The sequence below is a fragment of the Chlorocebus sabaeus genome, chromosome 26, assembly GCF_047675955.1.
Source record: "Chlorocebus sabaeus isolate Y175 chromosome 26, mChlSab1.0.hap1, whole genome shotgun sequence".
Lineage (NCBI taxonomy): Eukaryota > Metazoa > Chordata > Mammalia > Primates > Cercopithecidae > Chlorocebus > Chlorocebus sabaeus.
This window is the reverse complement of record NC_132929.1, coordinates 34,782,473-34,803,842: the sequence shown is the minus strand read 5'-3', so window position 1 is coordinate 34,803,842 and position 21,370 is coordinate 34,782,473. Positions and strand designations below refer to the sequence as shown.

At 41.8% G+C, this 21,370-nt stretch overlaps 1 protein-coding gene across 1 annotated transcript in view; it reads left to right on the top strand.

Moving 5' to 3' along the window:
- Positions 1-21,370, top strand: part of MYO1E (myosin IE) — a 241,238-nt gene that overhangs the window by 137,718 nt on the left and 82,150 nt on the right. The window contains exons 6-10 of the mRNA XM_008016424.3: positions 4,596-4,685; positions 8,787-8,918; positions 12,029-12,163; positions 13,646-13,778; positions 19,799-19,995. Coding sequence (XP_008014615.2) covers positions 4,596-4,685; positions 8,787-8,918; positions 12,029-12,163; positions 13,646-13,778; positions 19,799-19,995 — 687 coding nt within the window. The remainder of the gene's footprint in view (positions 1-4,595; positions 4,686-8,786; positions 8,919-12,028; positions 12,164-13,645; positions 13,779-19,798; positions 19,996-21,370) is intronic.

Below are 21,370 nucleotides of genomic sequence, written 5' to 3'. Positions count from 1 at the left end.
TGGGTTCAAGCGATTCTCCTGCCTCAGCCTCCTGAGTAGCTGAAATTACAGGCGTGCCCCACCACGCCCAGCTAATTTTTGTATTTTTAGTAGAGATGGGGTTTCACTATGTTGGCCAGTCTGGTTTCGAACTCCTGACCTCATGATCTGCCCGCCTCAGACTCCCAAAGTGCTGGGATTAAGGAATAGCATATTTTAAGGTAGAAGTGCCTAATATATAATGAACTCCTACAAATCAATAAAAAGTTCAGCAACCCAAAAGGAAAATAAACAAAGGACATGAAAGACAACTCATAGAAAAGGAAAGATAAATTACTCACAAAACATGAAAGTATGTTCACCATCATGATAACAAGAAAAATACAAATTAAAACTACATTAGAAAACTATTTTTTGCCTATCAGATTGGCCAAAATCTTACCATGTTTTAAACACTTGATTGATAGGAAGTAGGGACGCAGTTGTTTTCATACATTGCTGGTAGGAGATGAACTAGTACATTTTAATGAAGGACATTTCAGCAAAATCTATTAAACTTATACATATTTGCCATTCAGTGCAGCAGTTCTGAAAAGAATTTATTCTTTAGAGATGCTGAAATGTATACACAATAATACATGTATAAAGTTATTTCTGGCGATTTTGGTAATGCAAAAGACTGGAAATAAGTGTTCATCACTAGGCAACTGGTGAAATAATTTGTGGTTCATTATATAATAGAATATTATACACCAATAAAAATGAGGCTTCATGTACTGATAGACAATGGTCTCTAACATATATCATTAATTACAAAAGGCAAGGTTCAGAACATTGTGTGTAATTTATGCTGCCATTTGAGGGATCAAAAGAGAGTGTATATTTCTATTTGTTTGGATATGTGTCACATACCCCTCGAAGTATACACAAGAAACTGTCAACAACAGTTGTGTTGAGGGAGGGGAGCTAGGGGATTGGGAGAAGGGCCTACCCTTCCCGTATACCCTTTAGAAACTTGCATAGTTTGAACTATGTGAACCACTTACCAATTCAAGAAACTTATAAAAATTTTAAAGGACATAGACAGAGAAAGGGGAAAAAGAGAAGGAAAAAAGAGAGATTAAAGAGTGTAAAGGAAATGTTAGGAAAGAGAAAAGATCCAGAGAATGAGGACACTCAAGAGGTGAAAATTAAAATCAGCATTGGCAGGAATGAGTAGAGCCTGCTCCCCAGAGCCATGGATGATGGTGATGGAGAGCTGAGGTCCGTAAGGGGCAGCCCAAGCTTGGCGCTCATCACCACTGTGCACCACTGGTGACAGAATTCATTCTAAAGATTAGTTTTTAAAATCAGAACTATTTAATGTTATTGCCATGGTCGGCTGTAGACTTTTAAAAGACACACAAAATTCTCTTTATGGTGCTTTTTTTTTTTTTTTTTTTTTTGAGATGGGGTCTCACTCTGTCACCTAGGCTGAAGTGCAGTGGCGCGATCTCAGCTCACTGCAGCCTCCTGCTCCTGGGCTTGTGCAATCCTTCCACCTCAACCTCCCAAGTAGCTAGGACCACAGGTGTGCACCACCATGCCTGGCTAATTTTTTTTATTTTTGGTAGGGACAGGGTTTCACCACGTTGCCCAGGCTAGTCTCAAACCCCTGAACTCAAGCGATCCACCCACCTGGGGCTCCCAAAGTGCTGGGATTACAGGTGTAAGCCACCATGTCTGGCCCCTATCTATTAATTAAATAGTGTTCTATCATGTACTGGTAGATCAGAAAGCTTAAGGTAGAGCCAAATATTCCTCCTTTGAGTTTGTGGATCGACTCTTTCTATCTTTTGTTTGCTGGCCAGACGTGCCTATAGCATTTAACAACAGCTTCTCTCAGGGAGAGAACCAAAGACTGAATCTTCTCTATCTCTTCCCTTCTTTACTTACAGACTTTAAAACTGAGAATATTTATGTATCCATCCATCCATCCATCCATCCATCCATCCATCCCATCCATCCATATCTGTTCATCAGCGATCAGTGACGTCCAACAGAATTTTGTGGCGTGTAGAGAGCATATCAGGGAAAAGAGAAAGAGCAAACTAAGGTTGCAGAGTGAAGGGTTCTTAAAATGGCCTCTTTCTCTGAATGAAAGGAAGATGGAGAGCAGCTCTTTCCAGTGGAAAGATGAAGCAAGCCATATGTATAATTCTAAATTTTCTAGTAGCCATGTTAAAAGAAGTAGAAAGAGAAAAAGGAAATTACTTTTTAAAATAATATTATTTAACCCAATATGTAAAAAAAAGATTCTGTTGTATAATCAATATAAGAAAATTAATGAGATATTTTATTTTTTTGGTACTAAGTCTTTGAAATACAGTGTGTATTCTACAGTTACATCTCAGTTGGGGTAGTTTATGGCTTCCATATTGGACAGTAAGGGCAGCTCTAGAACCTGGGTTCATGTGGTTCAGTCCACTTGCTTTTCTCTATTCCTGTGATTGTACTTGCTTTTCTCTATTCCTGTGATTGCACTTGCTTTTCTCTATTCCTGTGATTGCACTTGCTTTTCTCTATTCCTGTGATTGTACTTGCTTTTCTCTATTCCTGTGATTGTACTGGATCCTGAGAGGGTTGACATGGAGACAAGAATCCAGGATGCTGTTTTACAGATGGCCTGCTCTTTTTTTTTTTTTTTTTTTTTTTTTTTTTTAAGACAAAGTCTTGCTCTGTCGCCAGGCTGGAGTGTAGTGGTGCAATCTCAGCTCACTGCAACCTCTGTCTCCTGGGTTCAAGCGATTCTCCTGCCTCAGCCTCCTGAGTAGCTGGGACTACAGGCATGTGCCACTATGCCCAGCTAATTTTTGTATTTTTAGTAGAGATAGGGTTTCATTATGTTGGCCAGGATGGTCTTGATCTCTTGACCTCATGATCCGCCCACCTTGGCTTCCCAAAGTGCTGGGATTACAGGCGTGAGCCACCATGCCTGGCCGATGAGCTGCTCTTTTACCTTGGTTTGCTCTTTCTCTTTTCCCTAATATGCCTGCCACATGCCACAGAATTCTGTTGGACATCACTGATTGTTGATGAGTACATATAGATGGATGGACGGATGGATGGATGGATGGATGGATATATAAAGATTCTCATTTTTAAAGTCTGTAATTTAAAAAGGGAAAAGATAGAAGAAGATTCTGTCTTTTGTTCTCTTCCTGAGAGAAGCTGAGTGTTGTTAAATGGTATAGGCATGTCTGGCCAACGAAAAAAAAAGAGTTAATGAAGATCCACAAACTCAAAATTGATTGTACAAAGAAAAGCAGAGTTTTATAAATCCATGAGTTTTTAAAAGAGAGTAGGCAGGTTGAAAGTGTGTTTCTAGGCTTTGAAACTGACCCATGAAAGGACCACCCCCAGAATTGCCCTTGGTGCCATTGCTAAGGATGATTCCCCAGTCACAGTGAAAGCCCAGTTCTCATTTCTCATGGCAGTTTCTCTTCTGAAGGTTCAGGAGGGTGCGAGAAGAACACTTTGGCTGTTACACAGTCAGTCAGTAGTTAGTGCATTAATTTACTCCTCTTTGCTACACCCCTACGACCTGGTAGCCAGACTGCAGACAGTTAATGTTGATTTTCCTCTTCCTGTTTTCCTATGAGGACAATGATACAGAGCCCTTGGCTTGGAATTAGTCAGTAGCTAAAGAGCACAAGCCAGAAGACTTGTTATTTCTGGAACATGTTTAACCATAGCATGTGAATAATTAGAAGTACAAGGAATGACTCACTTGTTGAAAGACTTCTCCAACATCAAATTCTATCTCTTGACCTGTCTTATGTCTATGGTGTGTTTTGCACACTTTTGCATAGAACTGGGATGTTTGAAAAACAAATCCTTCCCCCCTAGTAGGCCAGGACTTGTTCCACACAATCCACTGTTGACCCTTGCTTCTCAAAGTGTGTATCAATGCTGGCAAAACCAGCAACACCGGGGAGCTGGCTACAAATGCAGATTCGTGGGCCCTACCCCAACCTTACTAAGTCCACATCTGTATTTTGACAAGATCCCCAGGTGTTTCATGAATATAAAAGTTTGAGAAACACCAGGCTGTATTTCCATAACCTTGTTTGCGGGGGAGAAGTGGGTTAATTTTCCTTAAGATGACTTGCAGTGAAGCAGGTGGAGGTGGGATGAGATGGGTGGGTAGACTAGTTGGGAAGGGGCAGTGAGAAGAAAAACCCTGGCCAGAACAGCAAGGAGACACCCCTTCATGTACCACTTCACTTTTTTTCCTGCTGTGATACCTGGCACTCCCACAAGTGCAAGGTGAAGCTGCAGCAATCAATTTGGAAACCCAAGCTGGGAACATTTGTATGAATAGTTCCTGATTCACAGTGGCACCCTGGCTCCTGGGGATCCTGTATCAAGCCATGAGAACTGGAAGACCCAAATACACAAACAGGTTGAGGTCTGTCATGGTGAAAGAATAAATCCTCCAGAAACTCCGCCAGTGACACGTGGATGTGGGGCCCCTTGCCTTAATGCACTCAGAAACCAGCTCCTTAGAGAAAGTTTGGCATACTGTGCGGTAGGTGTTCACACCTTCCTAATCTCCAGTCTGTTTGGTGGGACAGCACGTGAAGGACATTATCCTGCAGTCCAACCCACTGCTGGAGGCCTTCGGGAACGCCAAGACCGTCCGGAACAACAACTCCAGCCGATTTGTAAGTCTCTTCCCTGTTTCAGAGAGTGTCACTTGATTGATAATGCTGATGTTTCTGACTGAAGTCCAGTATCCCACAGGAAATGGGAGCTTTTCACATGCCATCAGGAGGCCACCTCTTCAATCTTCCCTTCATTTTCTATAGCAGCATGCCACCAAGCTGCAGTTTACCCTTTTCTGTGCCCCGGGGATACAAACAAGATAATTTTGAAAATCATTTTCCACATCAGTTGCCTTACTAAGGAAAATAAATGATGAAAGTGGCAGCTTTGGCCTTGGAGGAGTTGTCTTTATGCCCTGGAGAAAAGACTTGCTTTCCTAGACCAAGAACTAACTAGAGTAGATGGGTATCCCGGGTACCAACCACTGGCAGTGGTTTTGCTTCTTAGAACTTGGTCCATAGACTCTGAAGGGTGCAGAGAGTTGGACTGATCTGGCACCTTGGAGACAAACTTCCTCCTCTCCGTCCCTCAGAGCGAGCTGCCTGCCCACCCCAGCCCTCTGGCTTTGTGCATCTGTCTTATGCCCTACTCATACAACCTAACGACATCCCAAAGTGACTGGACCTGGCCTCACAGGTTGCCTCTTAACTGGCTTACCTAACTGGTAATGAAAATATCAACCAAATGCATTGTTGTGAATGCTTCTTTAGTCATGTTTCTGTCTGAGTGTCTCCCGAGGGGGTAAATAGGAAAGCTGGCAAGGCTGAATATGAGTATGTTCCCCTTAACAAAAGCCACATTTACAGAGAAACAAATGTTTACCCAGTAACCTTGATTTATATAGATTTTGCATCTTATTTCAACCATAGATCATGTCTGGCACTAAAGCATTCACGGAGCCATCTGTGAGGCTGATTCTGGAACATTTTAAAATAAATAAGTGGGAATTTTGGAGAAAAACAATTTTCTTTTCCACTGTCTATTTTGGAAAGAAGCTTCTATTTCCAAGAGAATTTTTACTATGTGCTCATATAATAATTGTCAAGTTCCCTGGTGGGTTCTCTCTGTTAGACTTGTCCTTACTTTCTTTGCTTTCCAATATTATTCAAACTGCTCATTTGTTTGTCTCTCATATTTGGGCCCAATGCCTGAGTTGTGTTATCTTGAAGTTTTCCGGATAATAAAATAGGAAAGAAGAATTAAACAAATTTTCCACTTGAACTTTTTTCTTAATTTTCAATCTAAATCATGTAAAAATGGACTTGACCAAATTTAACTCTTTATTTGCCTTTTCCCCTGTCTTGGATTCCTTGGAGACCAGAAAAAAATAATTAAATTGATATCTTCATTGATTTTTGCAATATAAATTGTTCACTATATTTGGAGGATACATCAATTTCTGTAAATAACAAAAACACTCAACATTTATTATTTTCCTAATTGCAAAATTTTATACAATCCTGATGGAAAGATGGGGAGAGACAATTCAGACACACACTCACACACCTACACACACACACACTCACTCTCTCTTTCACTCTTCACCATCGTGGATGAGAGAAATGTAAATGAAAACCACATATCATTTTCTGTCTCTCGAATGGGCAAACATTAAGTTGACTGATAATAATCAAGAAAACACGCTATTGGTTGAGAACTGATACATTCTTCCAGGGGAGTGATGGGGCAATTGTTACTAAAATTTTAGTCATTCATTATCTTTGCCCAACAATACTTTTAGAATAAATTACATAAGTTTCCTGCTTAAATAACTACTTATTTTAAAAGATATTCAGAATATATTGTTAAATTTGAAAAACAGATTACAGAACAATATTTACAATATGTTCCTGTTTTTTTTTTTTCAATGTGCACATGATATGGAATGTAACTAAGAGGTATATAAATCCAAGTTTGCCATCTGACAGTGATTATTTAGCAAGAGGATGAAGAAGTGGTATCAGGGTAGAATTATGAGTAATTTCACTTTTAAAAGTGCACAGGTATTAGGAAGCATAAGAATGTATATATTTAACACTTATAAATCTTTTCAAGTTAAAGAATGTATTATGAAATATTTCAAACACAATTTAAAAATAATACAATGAACATCTATGTATCTGGCACCCAACTTAGGAAATAAATCATTACCAAGAGTTGAGTTGAAACTTCTTTTCGTTTCATTATCAAAATGCAAATGCAACATTCTATTCCCTTTATCAAATTTCCTGCCTTCCCCCGAAGGCTGCTATACAGCAGTCCTATAAATATGTTAACCTTTTGTTAGAAAGTTTAACTTTTATGTGATAATTATGAGCCATGCATAGGCATTTTATTTTATTACAGCAGTGGTTCTCAACCTTGACCACACATAAAAATCAGCTGGGGACTTTTTGAAAACCACACAGCTCTGGGCCCTGGTCCTAGAGAGTCTGATGTGCGTGGCCTGGATTGACAGCCTGTTGGAAAGGCTCCCCAGGTGTTTCTAAGGGGCAGTCACGGTTGAACACCGCTGCTAGGAAGACTTGGGAGCTTGCCCGTCCAACACCTGCCTTTCCTGGGTCAGATGTTCTGTTTGGTTTCATTTTCCCTCAACTGATGAGGAATGGGGGACAGGCACTGAATTATTCCCTCTATCACATGCCAAAAGGAAAGCGTGGTGAAGGCGGCCACCAAAGGAAGCACGGGAGTTCAGCAAGCTTTGCTCAGGTGCCACTGACGTTCCGCAGAGCCATGGCTGCTGGTTCTCTGCCTAGTGCTGCTGGGTGTTTTTGTTTTGTGCTGGGACGAAGAAGGTCATCAGATTAAGACACGTAGACGGTCAGAAGCTGGCCTTCTTTGGTGGTCTCTCTTGACACCTAGAATAATTAAGAACAGGAACACAGCATGTACTCACACATTTGCAGTGCGCACAGTACTTTTCTTGCCCTTAATGAGTTTACAGCTCCAGTCACAGACATAAAACCCAGCTGGATTCATCCCTGAAATGGGTGGATTTAGTCAGCATACACATTTTTATGTTATTAAATGTGAATGCGGTGAGGCTGGGCATCTTCTCCAGTCTGGCCATAGACCACATGGCTCCCTCTTTTCCTTTATTTGTACTCTTCTGGCCTCTGAGGGTGCTTAAGTTTCTGAAGACAGGAGAGAAATTAAGTTCTAGTGAGAAAAAAATAACAATTTAAATATATATAATATATGTATATAAAATAATTGTTATAACAATTATATATAATATATAATTGTTATAATAATTATATAATTTTTATTCATTTTTTGTACAGAGCCTCGCTTCGTGGCTCAGGCTGGAGTTCAGTGGCATAATCTCGGCTCACTGCATCCTCCACCTCCCGGGTTCAAGCGATTCTCCTGCCTCACTGGTACTGCAGGCACCTGCCACCACGCCCAGCTAATTTTTTGTATTTTTAGCAGAGATGGAGTTTCACCATGTTGGCCAGGCTGGTCTCGAACTCCTGACCTCCAGTGATCCACCTGCCTTGGCCTCCCAAAGTGCTGGGATTACAGGCGTGAGCCACCGCGCCTGCCTATGTATAATTAAAATAACAACCTAGATACCTTTTCACCTGCAGTCTAGGCTTTTATTCTCCTTTGTTCCCTGTTAGCAGTCATTTAAAGAGGAATTTTCGTAACAATGACAGTGACAAAAATCCCTAGGCCCATGAGTAGCTGGAAAGAACTTTACTTTTTATAAAGTGTTTTCATTTCGGATAAACATTTTAGATGTTCCATAGGTAAGAGGGATTGAGTGTTTTTGCTCAAAGCCATGAGATGAAGTCTGACAGAGCAAGAGTGCTCTTCCTCTGAAAGGGTGCCGTGCCATTTTTCTGCCTCATTTTTTATACCTTCCGGTTGAGCAGGCGGGCACCTACTGGGGGGAAAGGAGCAAGGAATAGAGCATATCCTTATTTAGTCATGCTGGAATGATAGGTGCTCGCTCATAACAGAATCGTGTGGCTGGACAAAAGCACGGGTTATTGTCTGATTGAAAACTGTAAGGAAGTCTAGACTCAAATTAGGAGTAATTCAGAATGTGTCTTTTATTAATGAATTTCCTTGAATTCTATACTGTATTCAAAGCCTGTTTGGGACATCATGTTTTGTTCACCAACCACTGAAGGAAATCCCTAACTTTCTTGCAGGGAAAATACTTTGAAATCCAGTTCAGTCCAGGTGGGGAACCAGATGGTGGAAAGATCTCCAACTTCCTTCTGGAAAAATCTAGGGTGGTGATGAGGAACCCAGGAGAGCGGAGTTTTCACATATTTTACCAGGTTTTCCTTTCTACTTTTTTCCTGCCCACTTCCTGTCCCTTCTCTACATTAAAATATTTCTCAGACTTCAGGCATAGAGTGTAGTCTGGCAAGCCAGGGAGGACTGATTATGGTACCATGTGCAAGTCAATGTGCAGAATTGTGAGAATGCCCCTGCCCTCAAGGAGAATGAGTTCTAATTGGAGTGATAAGACAACAGTTCCCCCAAAGCTAAATCATCAAGGAAGTATTGACGTAACTTCAAAACAAAATGAGGAGTGTTGGAATCTTTGCCAAAGGAATTCATGTGGCAGGTTTGGCCGGATAGTAGGAGAGGTATGAAGGAGGTAGAACCTGGATGGAGAGTGGAGGGGATTGATCAGGAAAGACAGGTGTCCTGCGCTAAAGCAGTGGAGGTGGGAGAGGGAAAGTCAGTCAGGGAGCCCGGCCTCAGCCTGTGTGTAGGGCAGGCATCTCCAGCATGTGAGCTGTGGGAGGGAAGATTTGAGATAGGTTTGGGATCTTCAATGCCAAGTTGAAAAGTTTCCACCTAGACCCTCACAAGTCGTGGAGAGTTTGGGGCCAGAGCAGTGTGCAGGGTGCTTTTCGGTTATGTTACAGACCTCAGCAGTCATCTGAGTCGGCTACTTTTATTTTATTTATTTTTTTATTTGTGACAGGGTCTTGCTCTGTCGCCCAGGCTAGAGTGCAGTGGCACAGTCTTGGCTCACTGCAACCTCTGCATCCTGGGCTCAAATGATCTTCCTGCCTCAGCCTCCCAAGTAGCTGGGACTGTAGGCACATGGCGCCATACCTGGCTGATTTTTGTATTTTTCGTAGAGGTGGGGTTTCACCACATTACGCAGGCTGGCCTCTACCTCTCGTACTCAAGTGACCCACCCACCTCAGCCTCCCAAACTGCTGGGATTACAGGTGTAAGCCACTGTGCCTGTCCCTGATTCAGCTACTTTTGTAAAAGTTTTTAAGTACTTAAAAAATACAATGATGTTAATAACCACATTTTTTATGTTCTATTTAGTTATTAGTATTTTATATTGAAGATCCACATTAGACTTTCTTCGAAGAAAGGCCTGGTCACTGTTTTTTGTTTTGTTTTGTTTCATGTTTAGTTTGCAGATCCCTGGATTAGAAGGACATTAAACTGTGTAATAGCTCACATTCAGTCTTTTCAGTTACACACATATCTTAGGTGATGCCAAATAATTCTTTTAGTTGGTGTCTGTTTATTGAAAAAGTATAATAAATGTCTGAAACTTCTGTGAATTCAGTCATTTTTAAAATCGTATTAAAGCAACATGTATAGATAAGTGAAAAAAATTATATATTTCACAGAAATAATACTGAGTGCTAGATGGAAGTGTATAATGGATGCCAGGACTTCTTTAAATAAATGCAAGCCCTAAACCCTTCCCCAGGAGTCCTCTGCCCTTAGGTCAGAAACCACCGGAATAGAGGCTGGGAACTGGTGGGCTCAGGGCTTCAAGATTCTGACATGAAAGTAATTCTTGGCGGGGCGCGGTGGCTCACGCCTGTAATCCCAACACTTTGGGAGGCCGAGGCGGGTGGATCACAAGGTCAGGAGATCGAGACCATCCTGGCTAACATGGTGAAACCCCGTCTCTACTAAAAATACAAAAAATTAGCTGGGCATGGTGGCAGGCACCTATAGTCCCAGCTACTCAGGAAGCTGAGGTAGGAGAATGGCGTGAACCCGGGAGGAGGAGCTTGCAGTGAGCCGAGATGGCACCACTGCACTCCAGCCTGGGCAAGTGAGCGAGACTCCGTCTCAAAAAAAAAAAAAAAAGAAGGCAAAGAGTAGTGTGTTTGTAGCTAGAAGAGAGTTAGAGAAGGGAGATTTGAAGATGCGAGTTAGAGGGAATCTACAGTATATGGGTGGGGAGAGGACTGAAAAGAGAGGAAAAAAAGGAAGGGGTGGGACCAAAAGATGAATGTTCAGGAGACAGGGCAGGAAATGAAGGAAGCCTGATGTCATGGGGTGACCTAGAGCTTCTCAGTAATGGAGATGAGGCCCCCTGTGTGGGGAGGGGAGCCAGGACCGCATTGTACAACTTGACGAAGGTGGGAAGCATGGATGGGAGCTGTCACTATTTTCCTAAATATTATTGGGTTAGAGCCAGGGTGTGCTGGAGCTGGTTCGCATGGGTGATGCACATCTCTTCCCTCTTCCTTCTGTGACATTTCTTTGGTAGTTGAAATCAGTCAGAGTGGGAGTATTTATACCATGAATATTGACAAACACTACAAATCAATTTTTTTCCTCAAGGGTTAAACATTTTCCAGCACACCGCTGGTTAAAGCCCAGTAAGAGGGTCTTGCTCAGGCCCAAGGCAGACATCAGAGTTTGAACAAAAAGCCAAGGAGTTGAGCATGGTGACTCACACCTGTAATCCCAGCGCTTTGGGAGGCTGAGGTGGGAGAATTGCTTGAGCCCAGGAATTTGAAACCAACCTGGGCAACAGAGTGAGACTCTGTCTCTACAAAAAGTTAAAAAATTAACTGGACGTGGTGGTACATGCCTTTAGTCCCAGCTACTTAGGAGGCTAAAGTGGGAGAATTGCTTGAGCCTGGGAGATCAAGGCTGTCATGAGCCAAGATTGTGCCACTACACTCCACCTTGGGTGACAGAGCAAGACCCTGTCTATAAAAAAGAAGAAAAGCAAGGGACAGTCAGGTTTCAGAATACCAGAGAGCGAGAAGCTGCATGGCAGTTTTTTAACATGCACCCTGCAGTGACAAGCATGGAAAAGCCAGCTCCACTTGAAAAAGCTGTAGCAAGTTGGGCAGGAACTAAGTAGTGAAAATCTGTTTTGCTTTCCACTCTGCCAAGGGTGGCAGTCGAGTTCCTTTCAGTGGACCAGGGAAAATCCTCAACTGTTGCAGGTCTTTCCGGAGTTAGGAATCAAAATTTGCAGAGATGACATGGGGCTACTACAAGTACATATTTGGGAGCCAGGACTGCCTATAATTTTAGAAAGCAGAGACAGAAAGTCCTCATCACTGGGTTGGGAATGGTGACTGCAGGATGCATGAGGCGACTTCGGGTGTCTTGTGGTCCACATCATGGCTCAACCTGTGTTCTCGTGCTTCAGCTCATCGAGGGCGCCTCTGCAGAGCAGAAGCACGGCCTTGGCATCACCAGCATGGACTATTATTACTACCTGAGCCTCTCGGGCTCATACAAGGTTGATGACATTGACGACAGGCGGGAGTTTCAGGAAACTCTGGTAAGTGCTGGCGCAGGGCCAGGCGGGTTCTGCTCTCCCAGTTGGCCATTTCCTGTGGCCGAAAGGGCAGTGAAGCTTAATAAAGCGAAGAGCTGCATAAAATGTCTGCCTTGTTCTGTGTGAGCGCTCTGTGTGCTCATTCATGGTCCAGTGCCCTTTCATACCCATGTGCCAGTTGCCTGAGGACCACTTCATGATTTGAGATGGGTAAAAAGACATGAATTCATCATTATCCCCCTGCAGGAGCTCTGATAAATAGACAAAAATGATGCGTGCATTGAGCATACCTGTTCGCTGATGGCCTACTCTATTCGTGAGCTGTTATCTTAGAAGGGCTAAGCAAACAGCACGTCTGTGGACTGAATAGGTTTAGAAATTTTGGAACATCTTTAGTATTTTCTCTTCTTTCTTTTCTGGTTTTGAAGACTCTCTTCCCCTCTGTACTGCGCAGGGCAGAGGACCCTTTTTCTGTGCCGTGCCCTTCACATTGCATGTATGTTATGGGCCACGTTGTAAAACTTGGTAGATTATGGAGGGGTTCCATCCTGTGAGCAGCAACTAAAACGAGTCAATCTAGAACTTTCTAGAGGTAAGCTGACCACCCACTTAGCCTCAAAGGCCTTCATTACCACTGCGCTTTGAGTCTGTTTCAAGCTGGTGACTATTCCTCAACCCAGATCCCGAACTGAGCAGTAGACTCTGAATGAGTAGTGTGGATTCAGTACATTTGTGGTTGAAAGGGACAGAAAGTTCAGACAGTGTGTGTCCTGGGTGCCAGGAAACAAAATGGTGTCAACAGGTCACGTGGCCTCAGAGCAGATGGGAGAAAAAGTGCCAGTAAGGAGTCTGCACACTGGTCCTAGAGTATAGTTTTCTTAGGAGAGGGTTCTCTAAGATTTAGACATTTTAGTGGTATTTATTGCATTTAAGGGACCTCAGAAACTGTACTTTTAAATGATGCTTTTATTGGATTTCCTGGAGATTTTTCATTAGATCCTTTTGCAAGTACAACATATTCTTACCCTCCTGATGAAGGGAAAGATCTCTTGAGTCCACTTGGGGTAGGTGGAAAGGTCAGCAGTGACCTTCGAGGGGAAGCTGGCAATAAGAACACATCAAAGGATGAAGATAGGACTTGGAGACTTTGTGTACAACTACCACTCCTCCAAGTCTCATTCCTCCTGGACTATTCCCTTATTCCTGGAGGACGGCATGCTCTGCTTAGAGACAGAACTGCCCTTCCAGCATGACTTTGAGACGTGAGAAGAATGTACACTGGGCAGTGATCATGTTGTACAAGAACGTCCGGCTGTCATATCAAGGTCAGCCACATGTGACTGACTGCACAACCTAATCTGTGTTTTTTTTTTCTTTTTGACTCGTCTGTACTTGTCGCACCCTTATTTAGAGCAACTGCTCTGCCTTGGCTGCTTTTAAAGCTGACGACCAGCTTCTCTGGATAGTTTCTCTTTTCTCTTCCAGCATGCCATGAATGTGATTGGGATCTTTGCAGAAGAGCAAACGCTGGTGTTGCAGATCGTGGCGGGTATTCTCCACCTGGGAAACATCAGCTTCAAAGAAGTTGGCAACTACGCAGCTGTGGAGAGTGAAGAGTGTGCGTAGCCCTGGCACGTGGCCATTGATTGAATGAGGGGTGGCTAGTTCTGATTAGAAGCAACCCAGCACTTTCCTTTGCTTAGATCTTAAATAGGAATATTGGGAAGAAGTGAGAAATCTACGTGTCCTCTGTGGCAGAACAGAATGGCTTCACGAGAGGTCAGACCTCTTGTATGCACCTGCCCCTCTCCTTATCCCTAGCCTTTCCAAGTCCCACACCATTGATGATGGATGGAATGGTTTCAATTTATCATTAACCTGGGGAAAGCTGGGAGGATTTCACTTCTCGGTTTAAAGATAAAGTGATCTTTTTAATGAGGATTAGAGTAATGGCTTATTGCAAAAGATTTAGTCTCTTTATGAAAACCTTTAAGTAACTGGTCTTTAGGATCTAAATTCACTTAAAGATTTTAAAGAGCAAGCAATATAATATATGTAAATATGGGAAGTTCACAGCTTCACAGTTTGTTCCACGGATTGGATTAGATTGGATTTCTGAGCACAGGAAAAGATGGATGTTGACTGTTGTGTTGACATTTCTGATGATCACCTTTAATGATCACATCTGCATAACTGGAGCCTCCACACCTAAATGGTCGTTTTTACTCTTTGAGAAAAAAAGTGAGGGTTCTTCCTGCAGAGAGATGTTGTTGGTTATATGTGCCCAATATCTACCATAAATACAGCAGCACATGACTTTAGCCTCTTAGGCATCAACAGCTTGCAGGCTGCTCTCAGAACCCACACATCCTTTAACCACCCAGGAAGACATTCTTCCTTTCTCAGCATTCTTTAAGGATGATAAATTTAGATGCTTAGTAATAAATAGTATCCCACTCATTGCTGACAATGCAGTAGGGATATTTCCATTCCAAATAAGGTTCTTTTTTTATGTTTTTGTTTTCTGATAAAAGAGGGAAGTTCTGCTAACTTCTGATGTCTGTCTGATAAAGAAAAAGATGAATTATGTTTACCAGGGAAGGGAGTAGAAAACAATAAATATACAGGGTGTCCATAAAGTCTGAAAACATGACCTAATAATCATAATAATGATAACTGTGTTTCTAAACTTTGTGTACATTAGCCTTGACATTTAACAAATGCACATATGTTTCCAGTAGGATCATTAACACTTGGCCTTTTAATGGTAACAGTGTTGGTTTGGTGGTAGTTGCTGTTGAAGTAGACTGGATTTCTTTTGCCTTCTTGGATAGTAAAATAATTTACTGCCTCTTTATGCTTGACAACAAAATCATGACACTGAGACAGCAAACAGTTCCCTAGATGTCTGAAGCAAGAAGTGTTTTATTGCACATTGATGTCCAGAGTTAGTAGTCTTCTCAGCCAGATGGATAAGGCTCAGCACTGGCAACTGCCCATGAAATTCCCTGACCAGAGGCGATGGAGGCATGGAGATCGGAAAAGGCTGAGATGGAAGCCAGAGAGGTCTAGGAAATGGGCCTCCCCCGGCTCAATAATTTCCTTTGATTTGGGGTTTTGTTCATTTGGTAATACATTAACCTGGCTCAAGAGGGTATACAGTGAATGTTCTCCCTTCTATACCTTTTCTAGTCCACTTGTTCCCCTCGTCAGAGGTAACCAAGGTTCTCAGTCTCTTGTGTTCCCTTTAAAGGATGTGTGTTCCGGAACAACTACACACAACCACTCTTTTTTCCCCACTTTTGTGCAATAATGGGGGCTTATATCACAATGTTCTACAGTTGCTTTTTCACTTAACATGTGTCTTCGTCTAGGCATGGAGGCTTATGCCTGTAATACCAGCACTTTAGGAGGCCGAGGCAGTGGATCTCCTAAGGTCAGGAGTTTGAAACCAGTCTGGCCAACATGGTAAAATCCTGTCTCTACCAAAAATACAAAAATTTGCCAGATTTGGTGGTGGTGTACATCTGTAATTCCAGCTACTCTGGAGGCTGAGGCGGGAGAATCACTTGAACCCTGAGCAACAGAGCGAGTCTCCATCTCAAAAAGGGAAACAAAAAATTATATATATTAAAAATATATTTATATAAATATATATAATTATATTATCTTCCCAGTGCTTCCTGGGAAAAAATTATATATATATATATATATATAATCTCTCATCTATATATATAAAATCTCATATATATATGAGATTATTCTATACCAATTCATAAGGAGCTTTATTTTTTATTTTTATTTTTTAAGAGAGATGGGGTCTTGCTTAGTTGCCAGGACTGGTCTCGAATTCCTGACCTTAAGTCATCCTCCCGCCTTGGCCTCCCAAAGTGCTGGGAATCCAGGCTTGAGCCATTGCACCTGGCCATCATTTTTATAGCTGCATAGCATTCCATTCATTGGCTACATTTTTATTTCTTTATTGAACCAATTATCTGTTGTTGGACATTAATATGCTTTCTGATCTGCTGTTACAAGACTGAATGAACACTACTGAAATGAGTAGCCTTGGTTTCTGTCTTTCTCATATTTTAGTATATCTATGAAGTAGAGGGAAGTGGTAGTCCATGCCTTTAAAATAGGAAAAAGCAGACTTTCTCTAGCTGTTGCAGTGTGGAAAAAAAATGGTAAGATTTTCATCAGAACTGGCCTACTAAAGCAAAATAGCCATTAATAACAACAAGCTTTTTTTGTTGTTGTTGTTTGTTTTTGTTTTGAGACAGAGTCTTTCTCTGTCACCCAGGCTGGAGGGCAGTGGCACTATCTCGGCTCACTGCAATCTCCACCTCTTGGGTTCAAGCAGTTCACCTGTCTCAGCCTCCCAAGTAGCTGGGATTACAGGTGCGCACCACCACGCCTGGCTAACTTTTGTATTTTCAGTAGAGATGGGGTTTCACCTTGTTGACCAGGCTGGTCTCAAACTCCTGACCTCAGATGATCTGTCTGCCTCAGCCTCCCAAAGTGTGGTGATTAGAGGCGTGAGCCACCACGCCTGGCCAAACAAGCTTTGTTTTTACCTGTCCTTGGACTAATGGAAGTGTAGCATTTCCTTGGTCAAATCTTTATGTTGCTGTGGAGCCAAACAAACCTCACCTTAGGCACACGTGTACCTGTCCAACAGCAATGCAGTGAGGTGGCAGGTATTAAATACCAAATTAACCTAAGAATTTTAATGAAAGAACAAGTCACTATTTTGATAACAGTGGGGAGGAAAAGTACAGTTGACAGCGCCCCTCCTTTACCCCGTTATTCACGGATTAGAAAGCACAGAAAGTCAACACCAAGGACAGATAAACCTTTTTTTTTTTTTTTTTTTTTTTTTTTTTTTACCATGCTGAATCTTTTAAATTTGTAAAAATTGAATTTTATTTTTGCTACATCTTTTTGGTGTTTCTCTATTGCCTATATTTCAAATTTAGGCGGAAAAATTAAACCTAACTTTGCTTTACCCTTTAATGCAGTAATAGTAATCTATCTTCATTATTTAAATGTGTGGAAATACTACTTTTTAGCAGGTTCTTCTATGTTTTCCATGACTCTGATTAACTATATCAGAGTTACGCACCCACATTTTAAAATTAATCATTGCTTTCTCCCTCCCTCTCCCTCTCCAGTTCTCCAAGCTTCCATACTGACACTCCTATCCAGACACACTCACAACTGCCTCATGGAAACTCACAGCCTGAAGAAAGTCAATATTAGCAGCCCTGTAATTTCAGCATTAGGGCAGGCACTGAAGAAAATATGAGGCCATAAAAGTTTGAAAAACGTGGCATGGATTCTTTTTCAAGCCAAGCGCTGTGTTTCCGCTCTAGTGTCCTTCGCTATTTCCCTAAGCTTGTGGCTGTGATTCTTGGCCCAGTTCCATTCCTTGTGTTGTGAGTGCTTGCGGCTCTCCATGCCCTCTTCTGCAGAAAAGGACCACAAGATGGAAGTAGAGCGTGTGTCTTTGTCAGTCCCTTCTCGCTCTTTTGTCTCCGTGACTCTCATCTTAGCCCTTATTGTTGTATCTCTTTAGCAAAGATCATAAAGATAATGGCATAAACATCTTAGTCAAATATTTTAACCACGTGGGAACATGGTTAGGGCTAGGAGAAAGCCATATTTACAAAACAGAGAGATTGAGGCTAATTATTCATTTTATGAACCTATTCACTGTATAGTTCCTATAAACAATGAGAGAAGCTCTTGTGACTGTCCTATAAACTGCTGATTATGATGTCCACTGCATCAAGTGAGATATCACTCTGATAATAAAACCAACAGGATAGTCTTCCCTTAGTGAGGGCTTCTTATATGTTGGATACATTGGTGAATGTCTGTTGATTCTCACAACAACCCGACATGGGTGCATTCTGATTTATGAATGTCATCTGTCCTTACTCTGTGCACAGGAAATTTTAGTTCACTGGAAGACACACCCAGATTCCTAGACATGTGTTTAACACTAAAACTAAACTAAGTACAATGGCCATTTTCAGATCAGTGCATTTGATTTTGTTTACATGTCTTTTCTAAAAGGAAGCCCTTCTATTGCTCAAAGCATTTTTATGAAACACTCATATAGAGGATAAATGTCTTGTTCTGGCATTATACTTTTTCAAAATGTATTCACTGACTTAATCTCATTGGAAGGTGTACACTGAGAAATGTCAGCTCGTTATATTCTAACACCATCTGTGAAATTCAAACATTATCCTTTATTGGGAGGCTTGTGATTTTTTAGCATTATCATAAGGCCTTTAACAAAATTCTTTTATCAGATAATTTTGGTGAAGCGTTATGCAGAAAAAGAAAACTCATAGCCAAGTTCAAAATTTTCATTGCATCTATAAAAATCTTTCATTCATATTGGAAAAATCTGAGCATTCTTTCATGTTGAAGAATGGTGACATTTATTTATATGAGAACGTTCTGCCCAGAAATCAGGAAAACCCCATTTATATCACTAGCCCTCCTTAGTTAAGTTTCATGGTCTGAAACAAGATGTTGAGCTATGGAAGTCTCTATTTTTCTATCCAGAGACCACAAACTACCATACCTTGTGATATTAGGGCAGGATATGAACATCCCCTTCATTTCACTCTATATGCTACCCTCAGAGGAATCTTCTTATAATGCCCCTCTTTATTAGCCATCAGGCCCCCTTTTGCCTCCAGCCCAAATATATCATACCATGCAAGGACCGCCAGCATTGGAATCTGTCCTAACCTTTTTAATCTGACCTGAACTTTCAGCTGCAGCCAGTGCTAGTCCACACACTGTAGCCCACGTCTCGTCTCCATCATGTCTCCCACACTTCTGCTCCCTCCCCTTGGTACACTCCCTTCTCCTCTCTGCATCTGTACAAATCCTATTTATCCTTTACACCCAGCTCAAATCTTTTGACTACCCCAGCAAGTAGTAATATCTTCCTGTTCTAATTTCTCCAGATCTTGTCTGTCTGCGTTACATATTCAGCTTTTCCAAGGGTTCTTTATTTGGCAAACTATTTTTTGCCTCGTCTAGATGGCTTTCAAGATTTCTTACATATTTTCTATTCTTTCCTCCCTCTTTAGTAACCCTACACATGCTAAATACTCAATAAACATGGGATTAGTAAACATGGTAATTATTAGTTCAGTAATATCAGGTGCTTCAAAAATGATGCTATGAAAACATTGTACTAAAAAGGAAGAAAACAATATTTGGAGCCAAAGAAATGTTTCTTGATTGAGTTCCTTCCGGGCTGTCTTGCTGGAAGCTTGGAGAGATGTCCATGTTAGGCATTTAACTGTGATCTCGGTAGGAGGGATAGGTTTGCCATCCTTCTTGGATCCTTGATTTGTATTATTGGAAGTCTCAGTCATCGTAGGAATTGACTCATATAATAAAACAATTGGGAACAACAAAGGAGATGGATGTGTGTGGGATTACTGATAAGCAGCCTTCACTAGAACGTAAGCTCTTGGGGCCTGTGACTGTGCCTTCTATGTATACACATGTGCATGTGCACATAAGTGCCTCCATATGTTTGTGAGATGAATTGGAAGTGTCCCAATTCTGAAAGATTGTCATGTTTTGTTTTATGTTCTACAGTTTTAGCTTTTCCTGCATATCTGCTAGGGATAAACCAGGACCGGTTGAAAGAAAAGCTAACAAGCCGGCAGATGGATAGCAAGTGGGGAGGCAAATCCGAATCCATCCACGTGACCCTCAATGTGGAGCAGGCCTGTTACACCCGGGATGCGCTCGCCAAGGCCCTGCACTCCCGGGTTTTTGATTTCTTGGTAGATGTAAGTAACATAAGTTGATGTTGGTGATGCTTCATATCTTAGCTATAAAGAGTCAAACTAGTAGGCTGGGCGCAGTGGCTCACACCTGTAATCCCAGTACTCTGAGAGGCCAAGGTGGGAGGATCGCTGCAGCCCAGGAGTTTGAGACCAGCCTCTGCAACGTGGTGAGACCCTGTCTCTACAAAAAACACAAAAATTAACCAGGTGTGGTGGCAGGTGCCTGTGGTCCCAGCTACTCAGGAGGCTGAGGTGGGAAGATCACTTGAGCCTGGGAGGTCAAGGCTGCAGTGAGCCGAGACTGTGCCACTGTACTCCAGCCTGGGGGGCAGAGTGAGATCCTATCTGTAAAATGACTAAGGGTTTTGTGTTCCTGTTCTGGCTCCTTTCTTTCACCCATTACTTTACTTCACTTTCTGTCCTCTCACTCTGCAATCACTGAATCCTGCATTTCCTTCTAGAACTGCCCAACAAGATACCTTAGCTAAATCTAATATGGTAACAAGTTTCTTCTGGACAAAATATTCAGTAAAGCTAGGACTAGAGACTAGAAAAAGAGGAGACCCACGTTCACAGGCCTTTCTTGACTTGTGGGCCTAAAGATTTAGGAATATGTTTTCCACATACTTCTGTGTCACAAATTAACCCAAAACCTAGCGACTTGAAACCATAAGTGCTTGTTTTCTCAGTTTCTGAGGGTCAGATATTTGGGATTGGCTGAGCTTGGTGGTTCATGCTGATTGGAACTGTGGTTGTCTGAAGGCTTGACTAGGGTTGGAAGATAGGGCTGAAAGATGGATTGCCCGCGTGGCTGTTGGCAGGAGGTCTCAGTCCCTTGCTTCATGGACCTCTCCTTGAATATCCTCATAACATGATGGTTGGTTTTCCCCAGAGTGGGTGATCTGAAAGACAGCGTGAGCAAGAAGCCAATCTTTTATGTCCTGATCTTGGACTCAAGTATTGTCGCTCTGCCACATTCTGTTTATTAGAAGCAAGTCACTAAGCAAAGTCCACACTTAAGGGGAGGGGAATGAGGCTCCACCTTTGGGAGGGAGGAGTATCAAAAACTTTCTGCATGTATTTTGAAACTATTAGATATTTTTGGTTATGGTGTAATTATATGTGTGTGTATGTAAATATACACACACTCTCTTACATATGAATATATATTCATATATGTATATCACATATGTATTCTGACAATTCGTCTTTCAGCCGTGTAGCACTGCCAGTAACAATCTTGTGTTAATCACTGTAGCCTCTAAATGGTAAAATAATAATACCAGGCACTTATATAGCACTAACTATATAAGCGCCCAGATACTAAGTATTTTAAAGAGAAAAAACCCTCACTTAATTGTTGCAACAACCCTGTGAC